This window comes from Asterias rubens, chromosome 4 (genome assembly GCF_902459465.1).
Source record: "Asterias rubens chromosome 4, eAstRub1.3, whole genome shotgun sequence".
Taxonomy (NCBI): domain Eukaryota; kingdom Metazoa; phylum Echinodermata; class Asteroidea; order Forcipulatida; family Asteriidae; genus Asterias; species Asterias rubens.
In genome coordinates, this window is record NC_047065.1 from 4,839,116 (window position 1) to 4,866,087 (window position 26,972).

Genomic DNA, 26,972 nt, shown 5'->3' on the forward strand with positions numbered 1-26,972 from the left:
ATACACTCTGAAGCCCCCATAATAATTATGCCTGTGTGTGGCCGGGATTCTGTCCCCAATACGGCGAACTGTGTACAAACTTCTTCTGATAGCGCCCTCTTGTGAAACATCCATCTTCAGTCCATGTTAAATCCCCCCCCCCCCATCAAACAATTAATTGGGGGAAAGAATCAACGGCGAACATATTTCCCTGGTACACCTGCTCCATCGGTTGCCTCTCCCCCTACGTACCCATCTCGATTAGTCTCATTCAACGATATCTTACTTTTAAAGCCAGTGGACACTATTGGTTTTTGTCAAAGATCAGTCTTCTCACTTGCTGTATCTCAACATAGGCCTTATATGCATAACATAACAAACCTGTACAAATTTGAGCTCGATTGGTCGTCGGAGTTGCGAGATAATTATGAAAGAAAAAAACACCATTGTCACACGAGGTTGTGTGCTTTCAGACGCTTGATTTCGAGACCTCAAACTCTAAACTTGAGGTCTCGAAATCAAATTCGTGGAAAATTACTTCTTACTCGAAAAACTACGTTACTTCAGAGAGAGACGTTTATCCCAGTGTTTTATACTATCAACCTCTCCCCATTACTCGTTACCAAGTAAGGTTTTATGCTAATAATTATTTTCAGTAATTACCAATAGTGTCCACTGCCTTTAAGAATGCTTTTAAACTTTTAAAAACTGGAAGCACGGTTACCTCTACAACAAGATCACAGGCATCGCAGCTGACTTTACAGAACTTGTGCATAAAGTGGGAGTGGGTTGGACAGAAGCCACGCTTGGCCCATTTTGCACACTGCTTGTACGTGTCAATGCAAGCTGAAATGAAAAAAGAAAATGGAAAAAAAAATCAAACTTCTGCTTAATAATAAACCTGTTTCATTGATTAATTGTGTTTGGGTAATAATACTAATAATAATACTAATGGAGTCTTATAAAGCGACGGTAATCCGCCACAAAAAAGGCGCACATGGCGCTCGCAAAAAAAAAAAAAAAAAAAAAAAAAAAAAAAAAAGGAACAGAAAAATTATGATGAGAGTAGCTGGTCAATATTTAACTTTAAAGCGGTAAGTTTTGAGGGCAGTTTTGAAAGAAGGTGTTGTAGTTGTGATTAGTGTTGTTTTGGAACATCACTTTTATTAGTCATGTTGTGAGGGATTGTCCCCTTACGTGTGTAAAGTTAACATTTCGTGTAAATAAAGTTAATACTCAACTTAAATAGTGTCATCTACTCTAAACCTGCAGTTTAATACGATACTACACTACGTCAACATTTTGTTTAAGTTGCTCTATGAAATTGAGCGCAGCTGTGACGGTTGGTTGTGTTGCATGAACGCGAGTTTATTTTTAACGAAGCCGGAGTAAGATGGGATTCAAAACGTTGAACCGGGTCTCCTTAACTATAGAGAGTCATACTATGACTCATTATTCGGCAACTGGTGAATGACTCCAGTTACAAGCAGTCCTGACCCAAACTCAAGATAGGCTAGGTCAGTATGACCCACACACGGGTCAGTGTTGACTCGGAAACGAACTACATGTATATCTCAGAAAAGTCGAACTCGGCTGATCCCGGTCATTAATTATTCAGAGTGAAGATAGCATTTGCACTCATGGCGTAGGCGTTTTTTATCGCCATTATTTTCTTCACAATTTTTTGTTTGTTTACAAACCAGGAAATCCCCGTCAATAAGTTGTTTCAACAGCAGGTGGTGGACCAATCTATTTGCAATGTACTAACTAAATGCCATGCATATCCCAACATTTCCTGTTTTTGCCATTTGCCAATTCTCTTTTCGTGTCGTTCTAAAAGTAATTGTTTTTACCAGTAGTTTGTAAAGCTTTGTACATTAAAGTAACTTGAATAAAAATCCTCCTCAAGGGTAAAAACAAACCTCTTTGCAAACCAGAAATTTTAGTATACATTTTGTCGAGAATAATGAGGATTTGTTAGTGTCCAAATACACGAACCTTTAGGGCCCCGGCCACAATTCCCACAACTCAGTGCACACTGTTTCTTGAGTCCCGCTGGGTTCTGTAAACAGTCTCCTCGCTTGGCCCATGTTCGGCAATCTGGGCTCTTATCGAAACAAGCTGTGTGGAATAAATTAAAGGCAGTGGACACTATTGGCAATTGTCAAAGACTAGTTTTCACAGTTGTTGTATCTCAAAATATGCATAAACCTGTGAAAATTGAGCTCAATTGGTCATTGAACTTACGAGATAATAGTGAAAGAAAAAAACACCCTTGTCACACGAAGTTGTGTGCTTTCTGATGCTTGATTTCGAGACCTCGAATTCTAAACTTGAGGTCTCGAAATCAAATTCGTGGAAAATTACTTCTTTCTCAAAAACTACGTCACTTCAGAGGGAGCTGCTTCTCACAATGTTTTATACTATCAACCTCTCCCCGTTACTCGTAATCAAGAAAGGTTTTATGATGATAATTAGTTTGAGCAATTACCAATAGTGTCCACTGCCTTTAAGAAAGACATAACGCTAAAGAACAATACATCAATATTATTATGGTTTCCTTGTAAAAACATTCGAATTAAAACAGTTAGAGGCCGAAGTTTACATTCTTAAAAATACTGCAATACATGTATCCTATAAAATTACCAATTAAAAATGATGATAAACAAAACGTACAATTTATTTTAAGAAAAGCCCCAACGAAAGGGCCACAGAAGCCAAAATCACTACAAAACAAACATAAAAACCAAATCATTTTAAAATTCGAACGATTGAGGGAATAATTAACATATCTTTTATAGCGCTCTGTTTAACACTTGGGTATGACAAGCTCCGGTTTCTTTCTATGATCTTAGTTTGTATTTATTCACCATAATATACTCTCATTGCGAGAAAAAAAGGAAGCATGACTGAACTTGTTAGATTGAACAAGTTTTACAGATCATTACACGAAACATATTGACAACTTTCGGCAAAAGTCTCTCAGATGTTTTTTTTTCTCATAATGAAGTAATGAGTGTAAACAATTTGGTTAGTTTACAAAAAAGGGGGAATGCAACGTTGTACAACAAGTCATGGGGCCAATTTCAAAGAGCTGCTTAAGCAAAAAAATTGCTTCAGCACGAAAACAGCTCGCTTATTTTACACACGTTACTGGCCAAAATGTCATGCCATATACATTGCTTGTGACTAGTGTTTAGCTGTTGTTTACTCAGCATAAGAATTGAGTGGATTCTTGGCCGGTAATCTGATTTTACTAAGCAAGGATTTGTTTGCTTGAGCAAAATTTTGTGCTTAAGCAGCTCTATGAAATTGGGTCCAGAATGTTGACTTACTAGGGCAGTATCCGCAACTTTTCCTGCAATGACTTCTCATGTACTGCAAGTTGACTTGACAGTTGCCTGTTTTAGACCAGATTGGACAGTGGGGATGGTAGTCTCTGCAGTCACCTATGGGGAACATGTAATCGTACCCGTCAGGAACAAACAACCTTTGTGGCGATTAATTACCAAATTGATAGTCACTCGTAAAATATAGAGCCCAGCGCACTTTCTAATTATTTCTGTGTCATCAAACAGCATACATGATACCGGTTGTATGTTTGTTGACGATAGTGCTACAACCAACGGTAACCGTTTTGTAACAATTTGACTTTTTTTTTCTCACTTTAAAAAAGAACATTTATTTCGTTAGGGCACATTGTAAAAAGCTATCCTGTAATCAAGAGATAACATTTCATGCAAAATGGAAAGCCGAATATCGATAACATTTCATCGGGTTCCCGACAGGATCAGAGTGCGTGGTTGGGCAGGAGGGTGCGGTGGGGCTGTAGCCACTTTCTACTAGCATGCTGAACAATTCTGATAGTTTTAACCAGTTTGCAATTTGTATGTGATGTTTCAACAAGGTGTCAGCCATTCACTACGTTTTCCACCCTCAAAACGCAAGTTGACGTCAAGCAGTATGCAAACAAAAACTATATTCTTAATTAAAATCTTATTGAGACCAACTTTTAGCGGGACGTCATTGTTCTCTTTAGGCGCTTTTCTTCTTGCTTCGGTTTGGTTCCATATTATATGAATTCTTAATCAAAATAAAATAAACAAATATCAATAAATTGTGACGCTATTATGTAATCACCAATGAAATTAAAATGAAATCACCAATGAATACATGATGCAGCAGCTGTTGTTTTGTTAGACTTGGTTCAAGGCGGGTCTCATGCTGATCGAGTCAGTTATGAGCCTTTTGTAACGATGACAACTGAACGATGATTATGTGGAGTGCAGTGGGTGATTTTAAACGACCAATAACTTGACAACAATCCTACTTGGGTCAAGTCTAATGTTGGTTCGATGGACCAACAAATAAGAGACTGGTTGTGAGTGGTTAGCGATGTGTTAAGCGAACTCAAATACGGCTGATTATACGTCTAAGCAAACTCAAATAAAAATGGCTGATCATACGTCTAAGCAAACTCAAATACGGCTGATTATACGTATAAGCAAACTCAATTACGGCTGATTATACGTCTAAGCAAACCTAATTACGGCTGATTATACGTCTACACTATCACTCAACATATCACTGTATGTGTGAATATATTCACTCGCATTCTCGCTCTCTAAAAGGTTACTTGCATCTTTGTTTCACACGAACAAGGACCACTTCATTCTCATAAAAGGGTGTCATGCTATTTTGACAGCCAACTGTCTACAGGAGGTTGGACAAAGGGAAGAACAGAAAATCAAAATAATAATTAATATTATAGAATTAAGTTTTTTTTAATAGGAGAGTCTTCATCAATCTTGCAATCCACAGGCGTTGTTAGTAGGTCCATTAGCGGTGGGGGAGAAAAAACATCAGAGTCAAAAATCAACAACATTATTCATTTCAAATAGTAAATTAATAAAAGTTACTAGAAGTAAATATATTTTTTTAAGAAAAAATAAGAACAGTAATTAGAATATTCAAGAGGCTATTCAAAATAAAATGTTATAAAATACACATGTTTGGGAAAATTGGGGATTCGAACCGGGGTCAAACATCCAGGGGTACACTTCATAGAGCTGCTTACAACAACAATGTGTTTATGCTAAGCAAACTTTAGCAGGGAATAAGTGACAAACACTTTTATGCTATTCAAATATTTCTGCGCTTAGCAAACTGTGTGTAAGTAAACAGCACTAAGAACGTGGACCCTTGAACAAAAACAACAAAAACGAATTATAAAAATCTGCAAAGAGTTGCAATTCTTATGTTTAACAATCAATCCAAGAACAGACCATACTATACCTCCGGTGTCATTAAATTCTCCGGTGTCATTAAATTCTCCCGTGTCGTTAAAATCCTGCGACATTGTGAAGTTAACCGAGGGTGGTAGCTCCGGGGCTCTCCGGCGGTTGTACACTCCACAGAACCCACAACTCCGGGGGCAATTGGTTCGCATCCAGCCTGTCTCATGATCCCCTTCACACGCCCCGTCGTCTGCTAGCCGTTGGCAGCGTCTGTACCTATCTTCGCACGCTAGAGGTTGGCATGCACCGAGAAGGTGGTTTAGGGACAGAAGTTTCTTATAAATTGAAATATCGGCGTCAGCAATTCAATATTACTTTGCGCATTGTTGTTTGGGATTATCACGTACCTCATAAAGTAGGAATCACAATATTACATTAAGCATTAGTTTAAAAATCATTTAATGTTGCAATCATTATACATTTCTCTGACTGACAGTTAAAGGGTGTATGTACTTTTTGTAGGACAAAAAACACAATGTCCACAGATTTACACTAAACTAACACAGTTTGAAGATAATGATAGTAGAAAGCTTCCCTGAAAATGATACATGCTGAGGTGCTGTAGTTTTTTGGAAATGAGTAAAACAATGTCATGAAAATAATTTTTGTCTCATGAGACGAAAATTATAAGCATTTCTCAAAAACTACAGCACAATATTTGAAGGGAAGCTTTAATTCCACTATCATTATCTTCAAACCCTGTAAGTTTAATGTAAATCTATGGACATTTTGAAAAAGTACCCAAATCCTTTAACGCAGTAATATAAAGTAAACACTTTTACCTAGATGGTTGTTGTAAGCTCAGGCAATGGTGGCAAAGCTGCTGCTACGGCTGCTTATTATACATAGACGCGTGTTTTTCCTCGTTAACGCTTCTCAGATCCCATTTTGGGGCATAAAAACTGACATTTTTCTACACAGCCAAATTACTTTGAAGTAAAATAATTCTCAAATACTTTATACTATCGAAAAGCTGCTGTTATAAAAAAGACTTCTAACTAAAGGTCTTTATTGGCAGACATGACCAAACGTACACAGCTTTCAGTGATGTCTAGTTTTAAAAGTGATAACCAAACGTGAACCTTCCTTTTCATTTCTGTTTTTCAAAAGAGCGCACCTGCCCGAGTGCGCGCCCGTCACCGCACTCTGCGGACCGTCCTACCTGATGTAGTCTTCCTCACGTGGCAGCGGTTGCAGCTTTCACGACAGTTGGTGTGCAGCCACCTTGGGTTAGTCTCACACTCACCGGCTGCAGCCCAGGTTGGGCAACGTTTGTACACATCAGAGCAGTCTAAAAACACAACAATTACAACTCGGATGATCTGAGGACAAGTATTTTCTTAAGGTGGAGGGGCTTGGTCGGCTTTTTTTAGGCCAATGTGTCCCCTATGTAGCTCGGCCTAGCCTTGCCCAAGGCATGGAGCTATTCTTGCAAAAATGTCAGATGCTTAAATTGAGAAGGGGTTCGGGCTTGAGGTCCCAGGCTATATTCGAGTGAGAAACTACCTCTTTCTCATAAACTACGTTAATACTAAAGAGAGAGCCGTTTTCCACAATTGTGCACGCGTATATATCAACAGCTCTCCATTGCTTGTTATGAAGTTTTTTGCCAATATATATTTTGAGTAAATACCAAATGACTGTCGTGTTCAGAAAGATGTACTTGTCATATAAACTTGTTTATTATTGTTACTACAAAAAATAAAAGTTTGAGATAAAGATTTAGCCTGGTAGGAGGTGAGCCCTCAAGCCACACACCTCAACCAGACGGTATGAATAATACCTATCCCGATCATCTGACGTCACACTTCGAGGCTCGTGAATGACGCCATATATCTGCTTTTTAGCCCACGTCTAATCACCTTTGGCCTCCCATTCATTTTACACGGCCTTCATGGTCCTAGAGATTCACAGTGAAATCCGACGTGCATGTGTATACATATAAAGCCAAAACCCGTCTTTCTATATCATTCAAGGGACACGTTGCCTTGGATCGGACGAGTTTGTAAAAAAAGGCGTTTGTATTTCCGTTTGTTATAAAATGCATATGGTTAGAAAGATGTTTTAAAAGTAGAATACAATGATCCATTCAAATTTGTCCCGAAATAGCGTGGTTTTCCTTTTATTTTGCGAACTGACACGGTCGGCCGTTTATGGGAGTAAAACAATTTACTCCCTGGATATTAATGGCCGACCGTGTTAGTCGACGAGGTAGAAAGAAAACCGTGCAATTTCAAGGCATGTTTGTGTGGATCATTGTATTTATACTTTTACAACATCTTTTACACCCATATGCATTTTATAACAAACGGTTACAAACGCTTTTCACGGACCAACTCAACCGATCCAAGGCAACGTGTTCCTTTAACAATACCTTGCCGGACCCCTTGTAAATCCACTCCACATGCACGGCAGCTCCTCTTGCAGTTCTTGCGCATGTACTCCGTTGCAACGTCACATTCGCCGCTCTCAGCCCAGAGGGGACACGAGCTCAGAATGTCTTCACACTGTGAGTGTCTCGATACCGATGCTGCTGGGGGCCAGAAACGGGCCGGAAGGGGAAGAGCAAGAGGGAAAATAATCTTTTAGTTCATCACTGAATACAAACATTGACAACGGGATATCAAAAACAGCAATATCATACAAAAGACTTTGAAATTGTTGTTTGAAATTGGAGTTTTACAAAAGTTAAGTTAGCCCATGTTCAAATAGATTGTTGTAGACAATTGAAAGACTAATTACAACATAACATTACATATAACCATAGCGGATACATTTAACAAGTAATATATAGACGATGTGACCTATGTTTACATTCAAACCGCCCTCTGTTGACAAAACACTGTATACGTCATGTTACGCCGGGCAAAAAGACGCGTAGTTATGGTAAGTTTGCATCTAACTGGATGCCAAAACACAAAGGTTTTGCCCGGCGGTATGCTTACGAATCATGTTATAATCACCGGTGTACATCGCCTTGATCGTTCACACCGATGGCCGTTTTCCAGCGCTTTGTTTAAAACACCCGCGGTTTCGAGGGAACAGTGAATAACTGTTTCTAACTGTTCGTCTGCTATGCATACTCCGTCGTATTTGAAGAAGACAACAGAACTTCGAGAATAGTTATATGTTACCGAGCCTTAATAAAACAATTGTTGCACGCTGTGACTGGGGTCCATGGGTTTTGTACACCAGCGGTGGCAAATGGCACCCTCGGCTTCGCCTCGGGTGCCATTTTCCCCCTCTGGTGTACAAAACGCCATGGATCCCGTCACAGCGTGCAACAATTGTATAATGGAACCCTGTCACAGCGTGCAACAATTGTATAATGTTCATACACGGTAAACATGGAAACATGTGAATACACGGTAACATGGACACATGTTCAAGTATCTTGCTCTCGGATAAATACACGTCCAATTACCTGTCGTTGGCACGGGTGCAACGTGACAATAACCGCAACTGATTGGACATTTGAACTTCATCCACTCCTCGTCGTGGTCACAGTCGCCCTCTTGTGACCAATAGTCGCACAGGCTGTACCGATCTTCACAGCGTGCTGATGATGACCCTGTTTTGACGATACTACAGTTTGCTCTTCTTGTTTATGTGGGACATTTTTGACACCTTGTATTTAATTGTCTAATTATCACTCGCTTTATAGCCATTCATTTCATCATTCTACGCTGACAAACCCGTATCAATCTATCACGAGTCATTAAAACAAGTTTCAGTTGGTAATACATTTGCTCTCGGGTTGTGTATGTAGTCAATGGAAGTTTTTGTAGGAAACTTTTGGGGCATTGGGTGGCAGCAGACTTACAAGAAATCGATTGTTCTTAGAAATGCACACATGCTAAGAACTACGTTAAGTCTGCTGCCACCCAGCGTTAAAAAGTCTCACATTTCTTCTTAAAGAAGATATTATTGTCAACACAAAATGGTCTAACTACACGAAACAGCAGAAGAGCACCTAGCGCCTCTATAGTGTGCCATTTTAAAACGTGTTATGCCACTCACCACTGCACTGAGCACAATACGTATCTGCTATATCATGCGGACTAAGTAGCACTTTTCATACCATAACCTTTCGACAAACGTGTTCACTTGCTTATGACGACATTTTAAGTTTCTGAGCGATTGTATGGTGTGTGAGATGTCGTTAGTATCTTTGGATGGTCGAGTAGTGAAGTGTGTCGCAGCCGAGGGGTCTAGAGTATCGAACTGTTATTATGGCTTAGTCATCTGATTGTTGGTTCGCCCGATCGTGATACTCGTTCTTGGGCAAATACTTTAATAATTGCTTCTCTCTCACTCCACGGGAATCATGGGTACCCGCGCGAAGGTAGAGATTATTGCTGTGAATGATGACCAACCTGTGAACCAATTTGGCTGCCGATGCTGCACACTCCAAAGGAGTGAGATGACTTCAGGAATGCTTACGGTCCAATTAACAGGGGGAGTGGTGTATTAATAAAGGGTGCTTACAAGCGACTAATAAATGCCTATTAAACTCATACCTGTCCACGAGATCATGTCAACCAATCAAAACGGAGAATCTTAAAAGCTTTACGCACTCACTCTTAAAATTAATAGTTAATGTCTACTCACAATCTGCAATCTTGTGCGAACTAAACCAAACACACAACGGCAGTAAATTTATTTGTGTAACAACAAATGTTTGGCAGAGATTTTTAAAACTAGTCATTTCATCATGCGGATCTAACGGCACTCGAAAAATGCCATACCACTTGTCAAACTATAGTGGACAAATCAACTCATCAAGGTGACTTATACTGAAACTGAGTCGACAGCTTTTTAAGACAACGCATTGCATCAAAATTTGTCGACTTGGCGGTATCTTCTAATTATGGGTAAGTGGTATGGCATTTATGAGACTCCGTATTCAATTCACGGTCAAAAAGTAAACTAACTCTTTATTAATCCTGAAATTCAACACAATAAAGTATCACTTCGGTCACTTCAGGTTGTTAGAACGAATCGTGCCATCAACGGTTTTCAAAGACAGGTTTAGTTGTTAGGCCTACAGTTTAGATTTCGATATAATTTGTGTTAAGTTGCCATTTTTTTAAGATTCAAAGGGTGGGGGGGGGGGGGGGGGGGCTGGGGTACTACTAACACGTGGCATGTTTTCGCTTGATTATTTTAAGTGACCTGCCGTCGATTTCACCAAACTCTTCCTAACTTAAGACTAATCTTAGGACGTAGGACGAGTCCCAATCCTACACTGTAGCATGCAGACCTTCAGATTAATCCTAAGTTAAGACGAGTTACTCGTCCTAACTCGAGATAAGACGAGTACTAACTCTTTGTGAAATCGACCTCCGGGGTCTACTGGTGCACTTAAAGACACTGGACACTGTTGGTAATTGTCAAAGATCAGTCTTCTCACTTGGTGTATCTAAACATATGAAGCATGGAATAACAACCCTGTGAAAATTTGGGCTCAATCGGTCGTCGAAGTTGCGAGATGATAATGAAAGAAAAAACGCCTTTGTTGCACAAGTGCTTTCAGATGCCTGATTTCGAGACCTCCAATTCCAAATCTGAGATCTCGAAATAAAATTCGAGGAAAATTACTCCTTTCTCGAAAACTACGTTACGTCAAAGGGAGCTGTTTCTCATTATTGTTTTAATTTACTATCAACCTCTCCCCATAACTACTCATTACCACATAGGATTGGCCAATGAACACCGTCCTTTTGGCCCCGAAGCGAGGGCGCCCTACTCTAATGACGTCATATGCATCAGGTCGATTCTAGTGTTAGAGTGCACCGTATGAATTTACAACGCAATCAAGTTGCCACTGCACATACGAGAAAAAACCACCACAAACCTTGGATTCCTCGTACACGTTCATCAATGCACATTCCACAGCTCTTAAGGCACCGTTCATACATGAAATCAGGATCTTTAGTGCATCGCCCAGCATCTGCCCATTTAGCACACTTTCTCTCTGTGTTCCTGCAAATCTGACGGCGGTACGGTTTACGATCTGTGACATGATTGGAACGATTTACAAAATGTTAAGTATAAACCTACATTCATAAATACCTCAGACAGTTTCGCTATTCCTATTGGTAAAGAGCGCATCACGTGGGTGTGTATAAACCTTTGTTTATGACCAGTAAAAAGTGTTGAAACATGGGCGTGACACGCGAGCTTGCACCTGTGCTTATAAGAGAGATTCTTCATTCCTATTGGTCGAGAGCAACGGCCGGGACAGTTGTGCTACATCACGCGATACGCGCGACGCGACACAGCATTCCCTTATAAGGAGTTGTTTATCCGAGGGCCTTACCATTTCATAGCTGGAGGGGTGTTGAGTTAAAAGAAATCATTGAACAATATTATAATTTTTGCATTTATTTCACTTTTTGACCAAAAAGTGTTGATGTTTTTTGACCGAAAAGGTATTATGAATGGGATTCAAAGTGTGTTGAACGGTTTTCAACTAGTGGTTTAAACTCGCCGAGGCCTGGTTCTTGATAATTATCAAGAACCAGGCCTCGTTGGGATTAAACCACTAGTTGAAAACCTCTTCACCACACATTGATTCCCTTTCTGAACAGGTGGAGTTTCAGTGGTGTTTGTGATGCATAAATCCCCCAAAAGAGTGCAATGACTTTGTATCAGAACGCTTACTTAAAAAACAGCATTATCTGTTTCAAACTGAACTGAGGAGGAGCTAAAAGAAAGTTTGCTTGGTGGTAATGGTATATATAGCATGTAGAATAATTTCGTCTGATGGCACCACTGATAAGAAATCATTTTGTATAATTTTATTTCGAAAACAATTTTTTTTTTCAAAAGATCCCCTTCAAGCAACTTTTTAGATTAAAATTTCTGTGGTGCCCAGGGAGTTTGTGATTGTGCGGCTAGAGATGCGGTTGGTATTCGCTATCACCTTGCTAAACGTGGATGGATGCGATAGTCTTGCTTTATTAGCATATTGACAAAAGCCAAATTAATGTGGAGTAGTAAACGTTGGACAATTTTAGGGTGTTTTCGTTATCTTAAAGCTCACCACTACTGTCCGGGAAAAAAACAAAAAACCTTTCAACCAACATCTGGATAACTATCCTAAAACATTCATCTTAATGATCAACTACTTCATTCAACCTTTATTACCTTTTTTAATTGACGTTTCGTTCCCGTTCATTCGTTCGTCGAAGACTCCGCTCTGATTGGCACACCTCCAGCAACTGAGGGCGCAATTCTCAATCATCCATTCGTTGTAGCTCTCGCACACGTCATGACGTGCCCAAATATGGCACAGAGGGTGAAGATCACGGCACTCTGAAAGAGGCTGGTGTTAAAACAAATACCTACTCGCTCTATAGATTTGCATTAAGGGAAGAGAAATTAGTCTTGTTAAAAGCCGTAAAAGTGGCACATCTGCGGCAGAGTCTCTTTTGTTTATTTCTTCCAGTCACCTACAGAGTAAACATTTGGTCGTTAATACTGAAGTGGTATGAAGCTTAGCCAACGGTCCTTGTAAGAAGACCAGTCGCTTCTCTGTCCGGGCCAACGAACTGCCTTGGGGGTCAACGAAAACGGCAATAATCATTGAGTAAAATAATGACTTGTTGAAAGACTACACGCTATAAGAAACATGGCAACAAAAATCACCATATCACCACCACACTTCTCGATTTTACCGTTGAACCGTTCGGGGACTTTGGAATCTTTACATAGCTACGTTTGAATCGCATGGGGAAAAATTACGAAGTTACATTTCACATAAAAGGTCTGTATCGTTTTGAAAAGAGAAACTTCGATACATCTTTAAAGGAACACGTTGCCTTAGATCGGACGAGTTGGTCTATAAAAAGCATTTGTAACCGTTTGTTATAACATCAATATGGTTGGAAAGATGTTTTAAAAGTAGAATACAATGACCCACACAAATTTGCCTCGAAATTGCGTGGTTTTCCTTTCCTTTGCCCAGCGGACTAACACGGTTGGCCATTTATGGGAGTCAAAAATTTGAAGTTATGTTTGTGTGGATCATTGTATTCTACTTTTACAACACCTTTCTAACCATATGCATTTTATAACAAACGGTTACAATCGCTTTTCGAAGACCAACTCGACCGATCAAAGGCAATGTGTTCCTTTAATGTTGATGATATTCAATCGAAACGGCATTGAACTTGATTGAAACAACATCATTCCTCTTTGTAATCTACAAACCAATTTGTTTTCGGTGTTCGATGACGTCACATTAATTCAAATTATGCTACGAAAGAGTAGCAATAAACGTCACACTTTATACAGTTTTAACGTGAGGTTAGAGACTTCACCCCCCCCCCCCCCGCTTTCATGAGTCAGGACTTATCTAGTGGAGAAAGAAGAAGTGAATCACAAAACTTAATTTCATCGTGAAGCCCCTATTCAAACTTGTCTCAACGTTCGACAAATGAGATATGCATTGTGCATACGCTGCATTCCCCTATACACATACTGGGTACAACACAATGAACAAAACGAACAAAGAACCACAAGCTGTCTCGGTGTGATTACAGAGTATCTTTGTTAACAAAGGTGCAACTTTACATACATAATAATGCTAAGCAGATTTTCATAAGCAAGATTACCTATCCTGAACAGACTTTCAGTACATATTAATGTAACAAGGCTGAAACAGCTCATCAAAATAGTTCGTTCACAATCCTCCAAATCGGCACTCTCTCATACACACTTCACTCAGCTGTTTCTACCCACATACAAGTAAAACAAAACTTTTGCACACAGCATAATAATAGTCTTATATTATAATGACTCTGACAGGAATGAATGACGGTTGAATCATGAGAAGCAAAATTAATTATGATATGAAAGCAATTAAGGATAGACTATAGCCATGATAGGCGTGGTTAAAACACTATTTACATAATGATCTTGTGCGAGGTGAAAGTAATCGTGAAAAGGAAAACTAAATCTTACATAACTGGCTGGTTCCAAAAATATTGTTGCTGTTGTTGGTGGTGGTGGTGCTGCTGTTGCTGCTGCAACTGTTGGTGCTGTCGCTTTTGTTGTTGTGGTTGGTTGGATGTTGTTGTTGCTATTTTGTTGTTGTGGTTGTTGTTGTTGTTGTTGTCGTCGTCGTCGTCGTCGTCGTTGATATCGTCGTCGTCGTTATCGTTGTCGTCGTTGTTGTTGTTGTTGTTGTTGTTGCTGCTGCGGTTGTCAGTGTTGTTGTGCTTGTTGTTTTGGTTGTTGCTGTTAGTGTTGTTAATGTTGTTTTGTTTCTTGGTTTTTGATTGTGTTTTGGGAGGGGTGGGGTAGTACAGGAAGAGGGGAGGGTAATGTGTTGGTGTTTTAAAAGTTTTGTTATTAAGAAATGACGTCATACCTCCGTCACCGATGGCATAGTCCCTGTCCGTCTCTTGGCAGACCCCACAGCTCTTCCTGCACGTTTCTTTCATGTATTCAGGGTTGTTGTAACACTCACCAAGCTGCTGCCACTCACTACATAGAGAGCTGTCGTCGAAGCATTCTAAAACAAGATTTAGTCGACTCTCGCTATAAAAAGATTGTTTGGACTACTGGCCAAATAACCCTCTATATAGCTGAAATGTTGGTATAAAGAGGACAGCAAAAACAAAGAAACACAAAACACAAACGAAATGTGGGACCTCAGAATGTAACTTCTTTAGCCTCTTGACAACAGTGTTCTTTTTTTAAAACGAGGGTGGAATGAAACAACAAACTAATGTGTACTGTTTAAAAATGCTTAATTTTGTAGTTTACATGTGGAATTCTGCGCAGAAATCTCTATAGGCTAGCTTTGGAAATAACAATGATGCTCATTACGTCATAACAACTTATTTTTCCGTTTGCCGTAAGCAGACCCCTTGGACTGAAATTGGGCAATGATGTCACATGGCTACTGGTGCCCATTCTGCCTAGGTTTTGGCAGTCATCAAACTGAATGTACACTAGTGTATAAACTACGTGACCCTCCAAATGAGAGACTGCACATGACGTCATTGACCGCCATTTTTGACGACAAACAACTCTGTACTCTCGAGTCGCGACTCTCGGCCAAAAATAGTACACGTTTCATTCACCAGATGTTGTGGCCAATGCAAGGGGTTTATCTATAACACATGGGGCATCTGACCCCCAAAGTGACCGTCATGACGTCAGGTGTTGGGTCAGACAAACTATGAACAAAACTTTTATATTCAGTTATTAACTTAAGCTGCGATTCACATTCATTTGTCTTTACCTTTCCTGGAGTGGACATCGTGTGGTGACTTGCAGTAACCGCAGCTCATCTTGCAGTTATAACTCATGAAGTCAGGGTTCCGATCACACTCACCGGTTGAAGACCACTCTTCGCAACCGTTTGAGTAATCCCTGCAATCTGAAATAGTAAGTACAAGTGAAAATAGTTACTGGTGATGTGGTCAGCTCCACACTCACAGGCTGGACTAGCATAAAACCCATCCAGAAAAATGCTTAAAGGAACACGTTGCCTTAAATCGGTAATGGTCTTTGAAAAGCGTTTGTAACCGTTTGATGTTTTCAAAGTAGAGTACAATGATCCACACAAATTTGCCTCGATATTGCGTGGTTTTCCTCTTATATACTGTGCTAAACTAACATGGTCGGTCATTTATGGGAGTCATGGCCGACCGTGTTAGGTCGCAAAGTAAAAGGAAAACCACGCAATTTCGAGGCAAATTTGTGTGGATCATTAAGTTCTACTTGCAAAATATCTTTCTAATCGTATGCATTTTATAACAAACGGTTACAAACGCTTTTCAAAGACCAACTCGACCGATTCAAGAGGCAACGTGTTCCTTTTAAGGGTCTATGTAACTTTTGCAGGCCAAAAAACACAATGTCCACAGATTTACATTAAACAAACACAGTTTGAAGATAATGATAGTAGAAAGTTTTCCTGAAAATACTACGTGCTGAGGTGCTGTGGTTTTTTGGAAATGAGTAAAACAATGTCATGAAAATAATTTTTGTCTCATGAGACGAAAATTATTTTAATCATTTACAAACGTATTTTCATGACATTGTTTTACTCATTTCTCAAAAACTACAGCACCTCAGTAAGTAATATTTGAAGGGAAGCTTTCCACTATCATTATCTGCAAACCCTGTAAGTTTAATGTAAATCTATGGACATTTTGAAAGAGTACCCAAATTCTTTAAGGTGCTTTAATCCTGTACGTATATAGAACACAATGGCACTAAACCTGCGAACATTTCATTTCAAAAGGTGGTCGCGTTTTTGAGACATCGCCGAAAATTCAAAGCAATAATGTCCACGCAGGAAGAAAAATACAGTCTGAGAAACGTTGCCATAGTAATGCTTCTCATGCAAATAGTGGGGCATAAAAACTTATATATTTTTTGTTATATATTCGAAGTGAACAAGTTTCTCAACATGCTTTATGCTATCGAAAGCTGTAGCAGGCTTCTAAGTGATCACCAAATCTATACATTATGTTTAATGCCCATTAATCGACCATATTCAGCAAAGAAACATGACGCAGAGCCAACATCTAAGTATCAAATTATGGCAAAAAAAACACAGAAATATCATGAATTGACTAACCTCCACCTCCGTAGTCTGCCTTATTGCATGTTTCACAGCTGTAGGGACAGTATTTATGCATCCACACGCTGCTGCGACGACATTCTCCCATGATGGCCCATGTTGGACAATTCTCCTTGTCAGTGTCGTAACACGCTGTCGGAGAATAATTTGAAAAAAGGCGGGAACTTAACTCCTAAACTAGGATTGTGGATCTATGGTTATTGTTTAGACCAAGTCATTGTAAAAGTTAAAAGTATGCTGTGATTCTGTTTCAACGGAACAAACTAATGAAGCGAGCTTTTAAAAAACCTAGTATTATAAGCCTTTTGAGGAGGGGGTGTGGGGCTGGATATACTTGCATAATACATGTTGGCATTTTACACCTTTCTACGTCATAGTTTAATTGGCTCATATTCAATACGTTTCAGTGTGCATTAGTGTTTTTACAGGTGTTCATTTTTACATGATTGGTTTTGTGGTGTTTTGGTTTGTCAGACAAGGCTCGCTTTTTAGCTTGTGGTTTGTGAGGGATTTGGTTGTTAGTCAAGGATGTAGTGGGATGTTGTTTGTTAGGGGGGCTCTGCGCAGTTCATTTTCATCGTCTTCGATCCTAGCTAAAGAAACTTATGTGTATTGCCATATTTCATATAACTTTGCCCAGTGTATCTCACCTCCACATCTATACAGTGCTGTAATCCTGTACACGTCCACGTAACTGAAGTCATTTCTGGTCCCGGGTTCCTCGTAGGTCGCATAACGTGGTCCGATAGTCTGGCCTCCATTCTTACTGAATGCATAGGTTGGGTAGTGCATGAGTGAGAGATAGTCATAGCCCGTGTCTAGTAACGTGACGTCTCGTCGTGAATACTTGGCAAAGTTACTCCACATCTCTGTTGGATAATGGGGGGTCAAATAGTCAGACATTCTTCGTTCGAAAATTCTGTCAACCCTACACTGTTTGGGTACTTTTTTGTAGGACACAAAACACAAACGTCCACACTACACAGTAAACTCACACGGTTTCAATGATGGTAGAAATATTACTTTTCGGGTATCAAAAATAAGAGAAAAAAAAAACAGAGAAAGACAGGGTGACAACAGATGAGGCTCTAAGAAATAAATGAAGCAGAATGCAGAATATTATCGAGACCATTAAATCCTTATAGTGGAGATAGTCAGGTCACCTAGCCAGGGGGTATGAAAACAGACAAACATAATGCAAAAACAACCAGTTGGGCCCCAGAAGCCGAACAAGGAAAAGTGTGGGGGGGGGGGGGGGGAACTGGACGTGGAGAGTTGAACTAAGTGCAAATATTGCTTGGCAACAGACAGCGCATAATATAGAGAAATGGAGAAATGGTGAAGAGGATTTCCTCCTGCAGTGGAGTGAAATAGGCTCGACAGAACAACTTACTAAGAAACCGGACAAACAGAAGAAGTGCAAATAGGGGGGCAATGCTTGGCAACAGACAGCTCTGCCTAGATTGTAGAAATGGTGAAAAGGATTTCCTTCTGCCATAGAGTGAAATAGGCTAGAAAGAAGAAAGCATAAATTCATATACTTGTTTGCGCCGTTGGTAAGTTTTCCCTTAGGCGTAAAGTGAAATAAGCTATAGAAAGAAGACAGAATAGGGGTCTAATACATTTACTTTTTTGCACTGTTGGAATTTATTTTTCTGTGAGATTTTGTCTTACTTTGGTCGATGTTGTCCCAGTAGAGCACCACGTAGTTGTCACGGTCCGGTCTGTTGTGTTCATGTCTGAAGCCGAGGGCGTGCATTAGCTCATGAATAATTGTACCACGGCTACTCTTACACGTCCCGCCAAGAGAGACGGTCTGACGTCCTCCTCGTCGACCAATCATCGACCAGCACCTGATGAATATTCAAACATTTGCATTAAATCATGAAAAGTTGTACCAGGGTCAACTCCTTGGTGGCGCACTATATTCTCAAAAACTCCTCTTTACTGACCCGCTTTTACTTAAATTTTTATTATTTGGGAATGTGCTTGGGATAATATTGCCGAAAATCTGGGACGGGGATATCTACAGAATAATCTATAAAGTGGAATACACAATTTTCAGGACATGTTTTACGCAGAAAAATTTCTCAGGTTGAAATGATTTTGAATCTTTGTTATCTAGAACCACATTCCTTGGAAGACGAATGTTTCTCGCCAAAAGCTACAGTGCTCCAAGTACGTTTTTATGGCCACTCATTAAAGGAATAAAAGGGTAGTGACGAGTTCTTAAACCGCCGTTTAAAACCGGCAGGGTCGTGGTCATGCGATTAAGGCCCGAGCCGAAGGCAGTTTAAGAACGAGTCACTACTCTTTTATTCCCATTCATAAATGCCTTTTTGGTTAAAATGCGTGGTAAAGTAAGAACCTCTGTGAAACTTATCCGTTTTCCGACGTCCTTGAGCTCTGTACGTGTTTTGCATTTTTATGACTGAGACAGTTCTCGGATATGCATTCGTGCGCATTATATAAATCTAAACTTATCCGAAAACAACCGGTTATAAACAGCTCCAGCTGGTAATTTTCAATCGTTTAAACATCCCCACGTGACGCGCTCTCCACCATATGAATAGCAAAACTGTCTGAGGTATTTATATGAATGTGGAGTAATTACCAAAGGGTATACCCACTCTTAAACTGAGTTCACTTGAGAAAAGGTAAAGTTTGACTTATATTTTTTGGAGAATTGGTGCCATGGTTTATAGACGATGTGACCTCTGACGTCACTCGAAAACATGATTACCGCCGGGCAAAACATTTGTATTTTGGCAGCTAGAAAGTGTATGCAAACTTACCATGACTACGCGTCTTTTTGCCCGGCGAAACATGACGTATACAGTGTTTTTTCAACAGAGGGCGGTTTGAATGTAAACATGGGTCACATCGTCTATAGATTATCTCTTGGCTCAGTAAACTGTTACTCACCCATCACCCTCCGTGACGCTGATGTAGTCTCTTTCTATTGTCCTAGGCCGGAATTTGATACACGTCTTCTCGTGGAAGCGGTGCATTGCTGATAAAATGTACATTCTGTCGTCACTTGCTGGTATCAACAGAGAGAGATTGAGAATAATTATAACGAAAGCTTTGAAGAGTTTCAACAACTTTCCAAAAGAGTTATGCCTGATGTTTTGACTCTCCAGGGGTCGATTTCACAAAGGTAGTCCTAACTTAGGACTAGTCCTAAGCAATGCTAAGAGATAAGACTGGTCCTAAGTTAGGACCAGTAACTCATCCTAACTTAGGACTGGTCCTATCTCTTTAGCATTGCCTAGGACTAGTCCTTAGTTAGGACTACCTTTGTGAAATCCACCCCAGGGTCTTTCTCGAGAAAGACTCGAAACGTCTAGGATCGAAACGTCAGGCCATTATTAAACTATTTTGCATTTGTACCCTAGGTCCTTTTGGAAAGCAGTTTGCAACAGCTAAATTTCTAACATTTCTATAATAAGGGTATTTTTCTAAGGGTATATACGTCCTTTAAAGACAAAGGTCTCGCAAATAAGAAATGCTTTCGAACGATGAAATGGGAGACTAACACACAAACGTATGCCAACTTTTGGAGCTCGACGTAGCGGAAACTTTGGGCTTGCAACAAGTACGCACCCGTGCGAAGCGATGAACAACACGATACACAAATCACACCTGGAGAGTGTAATGGAAGAGTTTGAGTAGTTTTCGGCTCATTTCACACTTTTACTAAAACAGCTGAACCTAAATCATTCAGTCAAGGGAAGAATTTTGATTCATAATTATAAGATACAATATAAAACATTTTGGAGAAACATAATTTCACCTCCATGCTTAAAGTTTACACAGTCCACTGGATGGGTGAACCCAAAATAGCTTCAGTGTTTACCCTCTAAGAGACATGGGAAGGGGGTGATTACACCCACCCATCCACTCACCCTTTAAATAAAAGGGGTTTTCAATGGGTATCTTTCAACCACGAAGGAGACTTATATTTAGACAGTGAGTGTGAGTCATTGCCACATCCTTGTTCTACGACGAAGAAATTCTGCTGACCCATGGGAAAAAAGTCTTAAAGACGCATTGAGCCCATCCTAAATTAGGATTACTCCTATAGCGTTTCGTGAAATCGGCTGCAGGCCAGGGGCCAATTTCATAGAGCTGCTTAAGCAAAAATGTTGCTTAAGCACGAAACTAGCACTCTTGTTTTACACATGTTACTGGCCAAAATGTCATGCCATATACATTGCTTGTAACTGGTATTTAGCTGTTGTTTACTTAGCGTAACAATTGAGTGGAGTCTTGGCCGGTAATCTGATTTTACTAAGCAAGGATTTTCTTAGCATTACAAAATTTTGTGCTTAAGCAGCTCTATGAAATTGGGCCCAGGTGCGAACCCCCATTATGTAAATTATAGAGTTCGATAACATTGATAAGCATTAACAAGTTGGCTGAAATTCGTTGCGTTTTCAAAAACAAAGTTACCGGAAAACCCTTTATAGGAAAACATCAATAATGACTTCATGTAAAACAGCGTTCAGCTGGATTGTTTTCCCTTTGGGAGTATCGCGTTACCCCTTCGCGTGTTCAACTACAAACCACCAACAGCTTGTTCATCTCTTTACTAGAGGACATAGGATCCGTTCTCTCTCAAAATGGCGGATGTGGAGGAAACTCCAGATAAAGAAGGGGGTTTGCCGAGGTCCCGTTGGGCAAACTATTAAATGAACAGTTCCTTTGTTCCCCCTTCAATGTTGTGAGAAGTGGCGGTCTGGTTTGTAACATTAGGGAATTTTTGTTTTGGACGACGGATGGTTTTGCGACGGTAATGTTGACGTTTTGGCGTCATCTGGCATGCGTCGGCTTTGAGAACGGTCGTCCCACAATTTCTACGACGCGGCTTGGGATGAATCTGCGTTGTGCTGAAAACGACAACGTTTGGCTGAAAACTACCCACCGTTGCAGAACCGTCCGTCGTCCAAAACGAAAGCTCCCTATTATGGGCCCCAGATGTATAAACAAGGACATTGCTGACAACAAAAACAAAATTCCCCGAAATAAAAACAATTTTGTCAAATTTTTGAAGTTGATAACTATTTGTTTCGGTGCGGCAAGTCTTCGTCTCTCTCAAGACGTGGAGGAAACTCCAGATAAAGAAGGGGGTTTGCCGAGGTCCCGTTGGGCAAACTTTATTTAGGAACAGTTCCTTAGAGTGTTTCCTTCAATGTTGATTGTGAGATGCTGTGGTCTGGTTTGCAACTTTATCAGCGTAACATTATGGGCCCCATGTGTACCAACAAGGGAAATCACTGACTACAAAAACAAAATTCTCCGACAGAAAAACAATGTTGTGACTTTTTGAAGTTGGCAACTTCGTATTTTTGATTTACTTACAGAAGTAGCCGTCTATGACGAATGGAACCACGCCACCTGGCCAGAGTCTCCTCCTGTCTGTAATGGCGTTACGTTTTGTCTGTTTGAAAAGGAGTTAAGATAAAAATTAATAAGTAAATATATTACCATCATTACAAAATTCGAATGTCCTCGATTCCCATTAAAACAAAACAAGTATTGAGCCATTTTTGTGTGTGTACCTTTAACTTTAAAATAATAAAACAGAAAAAGAAGCCCACTTATGTAGAAGACAGTGTCAACGCCGACCCGAAGGACAGCAATAAATAGCTCGCCCAGGCGCCATCTCCTTGTACTGTGGGACTTGTTGTATATCCTGTTTGGCTTAGTCTTATTAATTGAGCCCAGCACCCAAGCACCAACCCCATCCCAAGAAAAAATGATAACTCAGAGCAGCGAGCAATCTTTGTATGAACTCTATTATGTTGTCAAACCTCATTTTGACCTCTTTAGTGCGAGGGCGCGCCACTCAAATGAAGTCATGTGCATAAAGTCTGGCGGCCTCAATCTTTAGAGGGAAAACGAAGACGAACCAGTCGACACGCAAAACATTTGTATGTGTGGTGCACAGAACTGTCTAATGAACAACCTCATTTTGAACTCTTTAGTGCGAGGGCGCGCCACTCAAATGAAGTCATGTGCATAAAGTCTAGAAGATTGTTAGTAGATGACAGTTATATATCCTTTAAGTCTCTAGAGACTAAAGGTATTAGGTCCTTTGTGTTTTTTTCTTCAAGGGATAACAAGCCCTCTTATACAACATCCTTTGAAGACATAGAGAGGATAAAGGGAGATACCACACACAGTTGTGTTTTTTCTTTCACTATGTTCTTGCCACTTCGATGACCAATTGAGCCCAAAATTTCACAGATCCTTTTAATTTTATACATCAAGTGAGAACACTGGTCGTTGACAATTGCCAAGTGTGTCCAGTGCCTTTAACCAATGGTGTAGCTGTGTATAAACCATCAAAAAACACTGACCAGAATCTCGAAGACTATCCAGTGACAATCAATCGTATATATCTCTCTTGAGACACACAAGAGTTCAAGAAGTTACCATTGGTTTGAAAGTAGTACAACACTGTCAACTAACTATCCGATAATTGATGTCCCCTGTGGGACTCCGTAGCCTGTCGGCATCCAATTTCCCCAGATCAGGGGTGACAAGTTCATTGAGCGAGTGGGAATTTCCATTGAAGGACAAGAATTCAACGATCATGTTGATTGACTGAACTGAAAGATTCTTCTTGAAAGATTCGTTGGTCCCGAAAAGTTAGTTCTTAAATGTTTGTCCAGTTTCATGTCCCTGCTTTATCACATTAATTAATTCTTTGCTTACCGTGCCCTATAAAGGGCAGGATCCCATTTCATAAAGCTAATAGCAGAACAAACTGCTAAGTAAATAAAATGAGCGGGGCACCAGTATGTTACCGGCAATGTTAACTTTTGTGGATTGTTGGATGGTAACCTGCAAACTATAAACAGTACTTATGTTTCCGTTAAACAATTTTAAATACCAGAAATTAATTTTTATTCTGACGGCCTAGTGGGAGACCAAACTGTTTGTGAATGGGTGACTCTGATATAAATTATAAATAACCAACACTGTTGTATCGGCCCTGTTATCAAGGGTGTGGCAAGTAGGTGTGGTCATTAGAGGTGTGGTCTTTGATTCTCGTGTGATTGTCTCCCGAGCGTTGAATTACTGACGCACTTAATTTTTGAGTGAGTACAAAGAAGAAAAGCTATCCCCATTTGGGTTTACAGTGTTGTATTATCGAAACAATCAAATCAGGAGATTTATCTAAACTTGTTGTCAGACTTGTGTCTTGTCAAAGTATGGATGATCCAGGAGGCGGGGCTGGGATCGGGGTAGGAGGGGGGCACGTGATCCCACTTAGCCCCTAACTGAATGAAGCATATTCCAAACCCCATTTATAGAAACAAAATCCGACGTTTCACAAGGGTGGTGCAATACCTCCTCAGCCGCTATACCTCACAAAGAGAAGGTATACGTCTGGTAGGTTCTCAATTAATGGCAATTAAAAGAATTGTTCAGTTTTAGATGAGGGCGGAAAATCCCCCAAAAGGCAAAACCAAAGTAATCGTGTTAAAGGACTAAAAGTCAATCAACATACAAGTTTCCCGCAGTCTGTGGTGTGATTAGAACCGGGGTCCACAGAGGAGAAAGGCAGGCAAAGGAAACAACTGAACCAACCTGAACCAAGCTGTCCCCAATGTATAAAGTTTTGTCTTCAAATTCTCATCCTACAACTGAACATTGATCATATTTCATTTTTCCTCACTATATAGGCCTCTGAGGCCTATTTTTCTTAAGTTTTGTCCTACAATTTCCAACCAACAACACTTAATTTTCCTATTCCATAATGTCCTTTCTACAAAAGCCCTATTTTTGTTTCAAGCACAGGTTATCACTGTGGCCTCAGCCATCCAAGCACGACCGATGGAACCACAACATGAAAAATGACCGCAATATACAAAGTTGATATAAAGGCAGTGGACACTATTGGTAATTACTCAAAATAATTATTGGCATAAAACCTTACTTGGTAGCGAGTAATGGGGAGAGAGGTTGATGGTATAAAACATTGTGAGAAACGGCTCCCTCTAAAGTGCCATAGTTTTCGAGAAAGAAGTAATTTTCCACGAATTTGATTTCGAGACCTCAAATTTAGAACTTGAGGTCTCGAAATCAACCATCTAAACGCACACAACTTCGTGTGACAAGGGTTTTTTCTTCTTTCATTATTATCTCGCAACATCGATGACCGATTGAGCTCAAATGTTCACAGGTTTGTTATTTTATGCATAGGTTGAGATACACCAACTGTGAAGGCTAGTCTTTGACAATTACCAATAGTGTCCACTGCCTTTAGCCATGAGGTATATTATTTCCCCATTGATTTAACCTTGGACTAATCTATGCTGTACTTTTGCGGGTTAAGAGCAAATACACTATTAGTAAATACTCAAAATAATTGGTAACGAGCAAAGGAGAGCTGCTGATGGTCATTGTGAGAAACGGCTCCGTCGGAAGTAACGTATGTTTTGAGAAACAGGTTATTTCACACTCAATTAATAATAAACGACTACAGCTGCTGAAGCCTTTTATTACGCATCTGAAAGCACACAAAGTAATGCACCAAGAGTGTTTTTTCTTTCATTATTCTCTTGCAAATTCGATGACCAATTGAACCCAAGCTTTCACAGTTTTTATTTTTCATTTTATGCATATGTTGAGATACACCAAGTGAGAATACTGGTCTTTGACAATTACCAAAAGTGTCCAATGCCTTTAACGCATGGATGTTTATTTCTACATCCTCGTTCTAAGGACAAACGCAAGCTGTACTTTTGTGGGTTAAACGGAAACCTCATTTTTGTATAACTGGTGTTCATAACTTAAAGGCACTGGACACCTTTGGTAATTGTCAAAGACCAGTCTTTTCACTCGGTGTGTCTGAACATAATATGCGTAAAATAACGAACACATGAACATTTGAACTCAATTTGTTGTCGAATTTGCGAGAGAATAATGGAAGAAAATACAACCTTGTCGCACAAGTTGTGTGCTTTCCAGAGCTGAGGTCTCGAATTCAATTCAAATATTTCAGGTAGAAATTATTGCATCTCAAGAACTACGTTACTTCAGAGGGAGCCCTTTCTCACAATGTTCTATACTATCAACAGCTCTCCATTACTCGTTACCAAGTAAGTTGTTATGCTATAAAAATTATGTTGAGTAATTACCAATAGTGTCCAGTGCCTTTACAGATGAAGGCTTCTCCCCAGTGAGTTCTTTTTTTGTATATATTCAATGAATAGTTGTCAGTGTCTTTTTAACTGAAACCTCATTTGTTTTCATATTATATGACCATGTCACTTAGCTTGGTCCGCGCGTCGATCACTTACCCTTCTTTCGCTGACTGTCGGGTCGTATATATCGCTGTCAGTAATAAATGGATCCAATTTCCCCTCAGCAATTTCTACACAGACGAGGATAAAGAAAAGGTTCGGTTGGAAATTTTGTAGGAAGTAAGTATAAAGACAAACAAATAGCACAACTGTTTCTCCCGAAATTGCACTGTCCTCTTACAACCATAGACAGACTATTGACAGGATAACAATTATTACCTTCAAATAGTTCTTCATTCTGCTCAATGATGGTTTCCATCGAGTCTGGCCCTCGGTCCAACGCTGAAAATAAGAACAAAGAAAACAAATCATCCTTAAAGATTTCTCCTCTCAAATTCAGTGTTCCTGTTTTAGACTCTTGAAAGTCATAATAAATAAGTTATAAACACCAAGAGGTGCACGCATCCCTAGTGGCAAATCAGACCGGCGTCAAGTTTTAGTTGACGAAACCTTTTTTGTTGGAAGTGGGTTATGAAGTCAAATGGAAAACTGAGCGCTTCAAGATGTGCGCGTTGAGCTTTGAACTTGAATTCCACTTTTGTACTTCTGCCCATACATTGTGATTTGTGCATTGTTGGTATATTAGAGCAGCCATCCAACATATTGGTTTTCAAAACAAAATTATAGTGCAAGGTCGAATAAATGAGGAAACTGTTGCAAACTATCGGACGTGCTCGTGGAAGGACTTTGGTGTGTCAGGATTCCATCTGCAGTTTGAAGGGGCTTGTTTAATATATACATTTGGTAACTTAAAGGGTATAATGTACT

At 39.9% G+C, this 26,972-nt stretch overlaps 1 protein-coding gene across 4 annotated transcripts in view; it reads right to left on the reverse strand.

Annotated features, from left to right (window-relative positions):
* The window catches only part of LOC117289316 (zinc metalloproteinase nas-15-like), a 43,643-nt gene that overhangs the window by 1,064 nt on the left and 15,607 nt on the right, over positions 1–26,972 (reverse strand). Inside the window, exons 3-20 of one of the 4 annotated variants that reach the window (XM_033770387.1) lie at positions 26,424–26,486; positions 26,202–26,275; positions 22,249–22,327; positions 19,810–19,927; positions 18,559–18,737; positions 17,535–17,753; positions 16,882–17,016; positions 15,535–15,672; positions 14,656–14,799; positions 12,429–12,596; positions 11,134–11,292; positions 8,701–8,835; positions 7,651–7,809; positions 6,439–6,567; positions 5,275–5,505; positions 3,315–3,428; positions 1,978–2,100; positions 704–825 (exon numbers count right to left, since the gene is read on the reverse strand). In XM_033770387.1, the coding sequence (XP_033626278.1) occupies positions 704–825; positions 1,978–2,100; positions 3,315–3,428; positions 5,275–5,505; positions 6,439–6,567; positions 7,651–7,809; positions 8,701–8,835; positions 11,134–11,292; positions 12,429–12,596; positions 14,656–14,799; positions 15,535–15,672; positions 16,882–17,016; positions 17,535–17,753; positions 18,559–18,737; positions 19,810–19,927; positions 22,249–22,327; positions 26,202–26,275; positions 26,424–26,486 (2,489 nt within the window). Of the gene's footprint in view, positions 1–703; positions 826–1,977; positions 2,101–3,314; positions 3,429–5,274; positions 5,506–6,438; positions 6,568–7,650; positions 7,810–8,700; positions 8,848–11,133; positions 11,293–12,428; positions 12,597–14,655; positions 14,800–15,534; positions 15,673–16,881; positions 17,017–17,534; positions 17,754–18,558; positions 18,738–19,809; positions 19,928–22,248; positions 22,328–26,201; positions 26,276–26,423; positions 26,487–26,972 lie in introns of all 4 variants that reach the window. The other 3 variants (XM_033770386.1, XM_033770385.1, XM_033770388.1) reach the window with 3 other exon arrangements.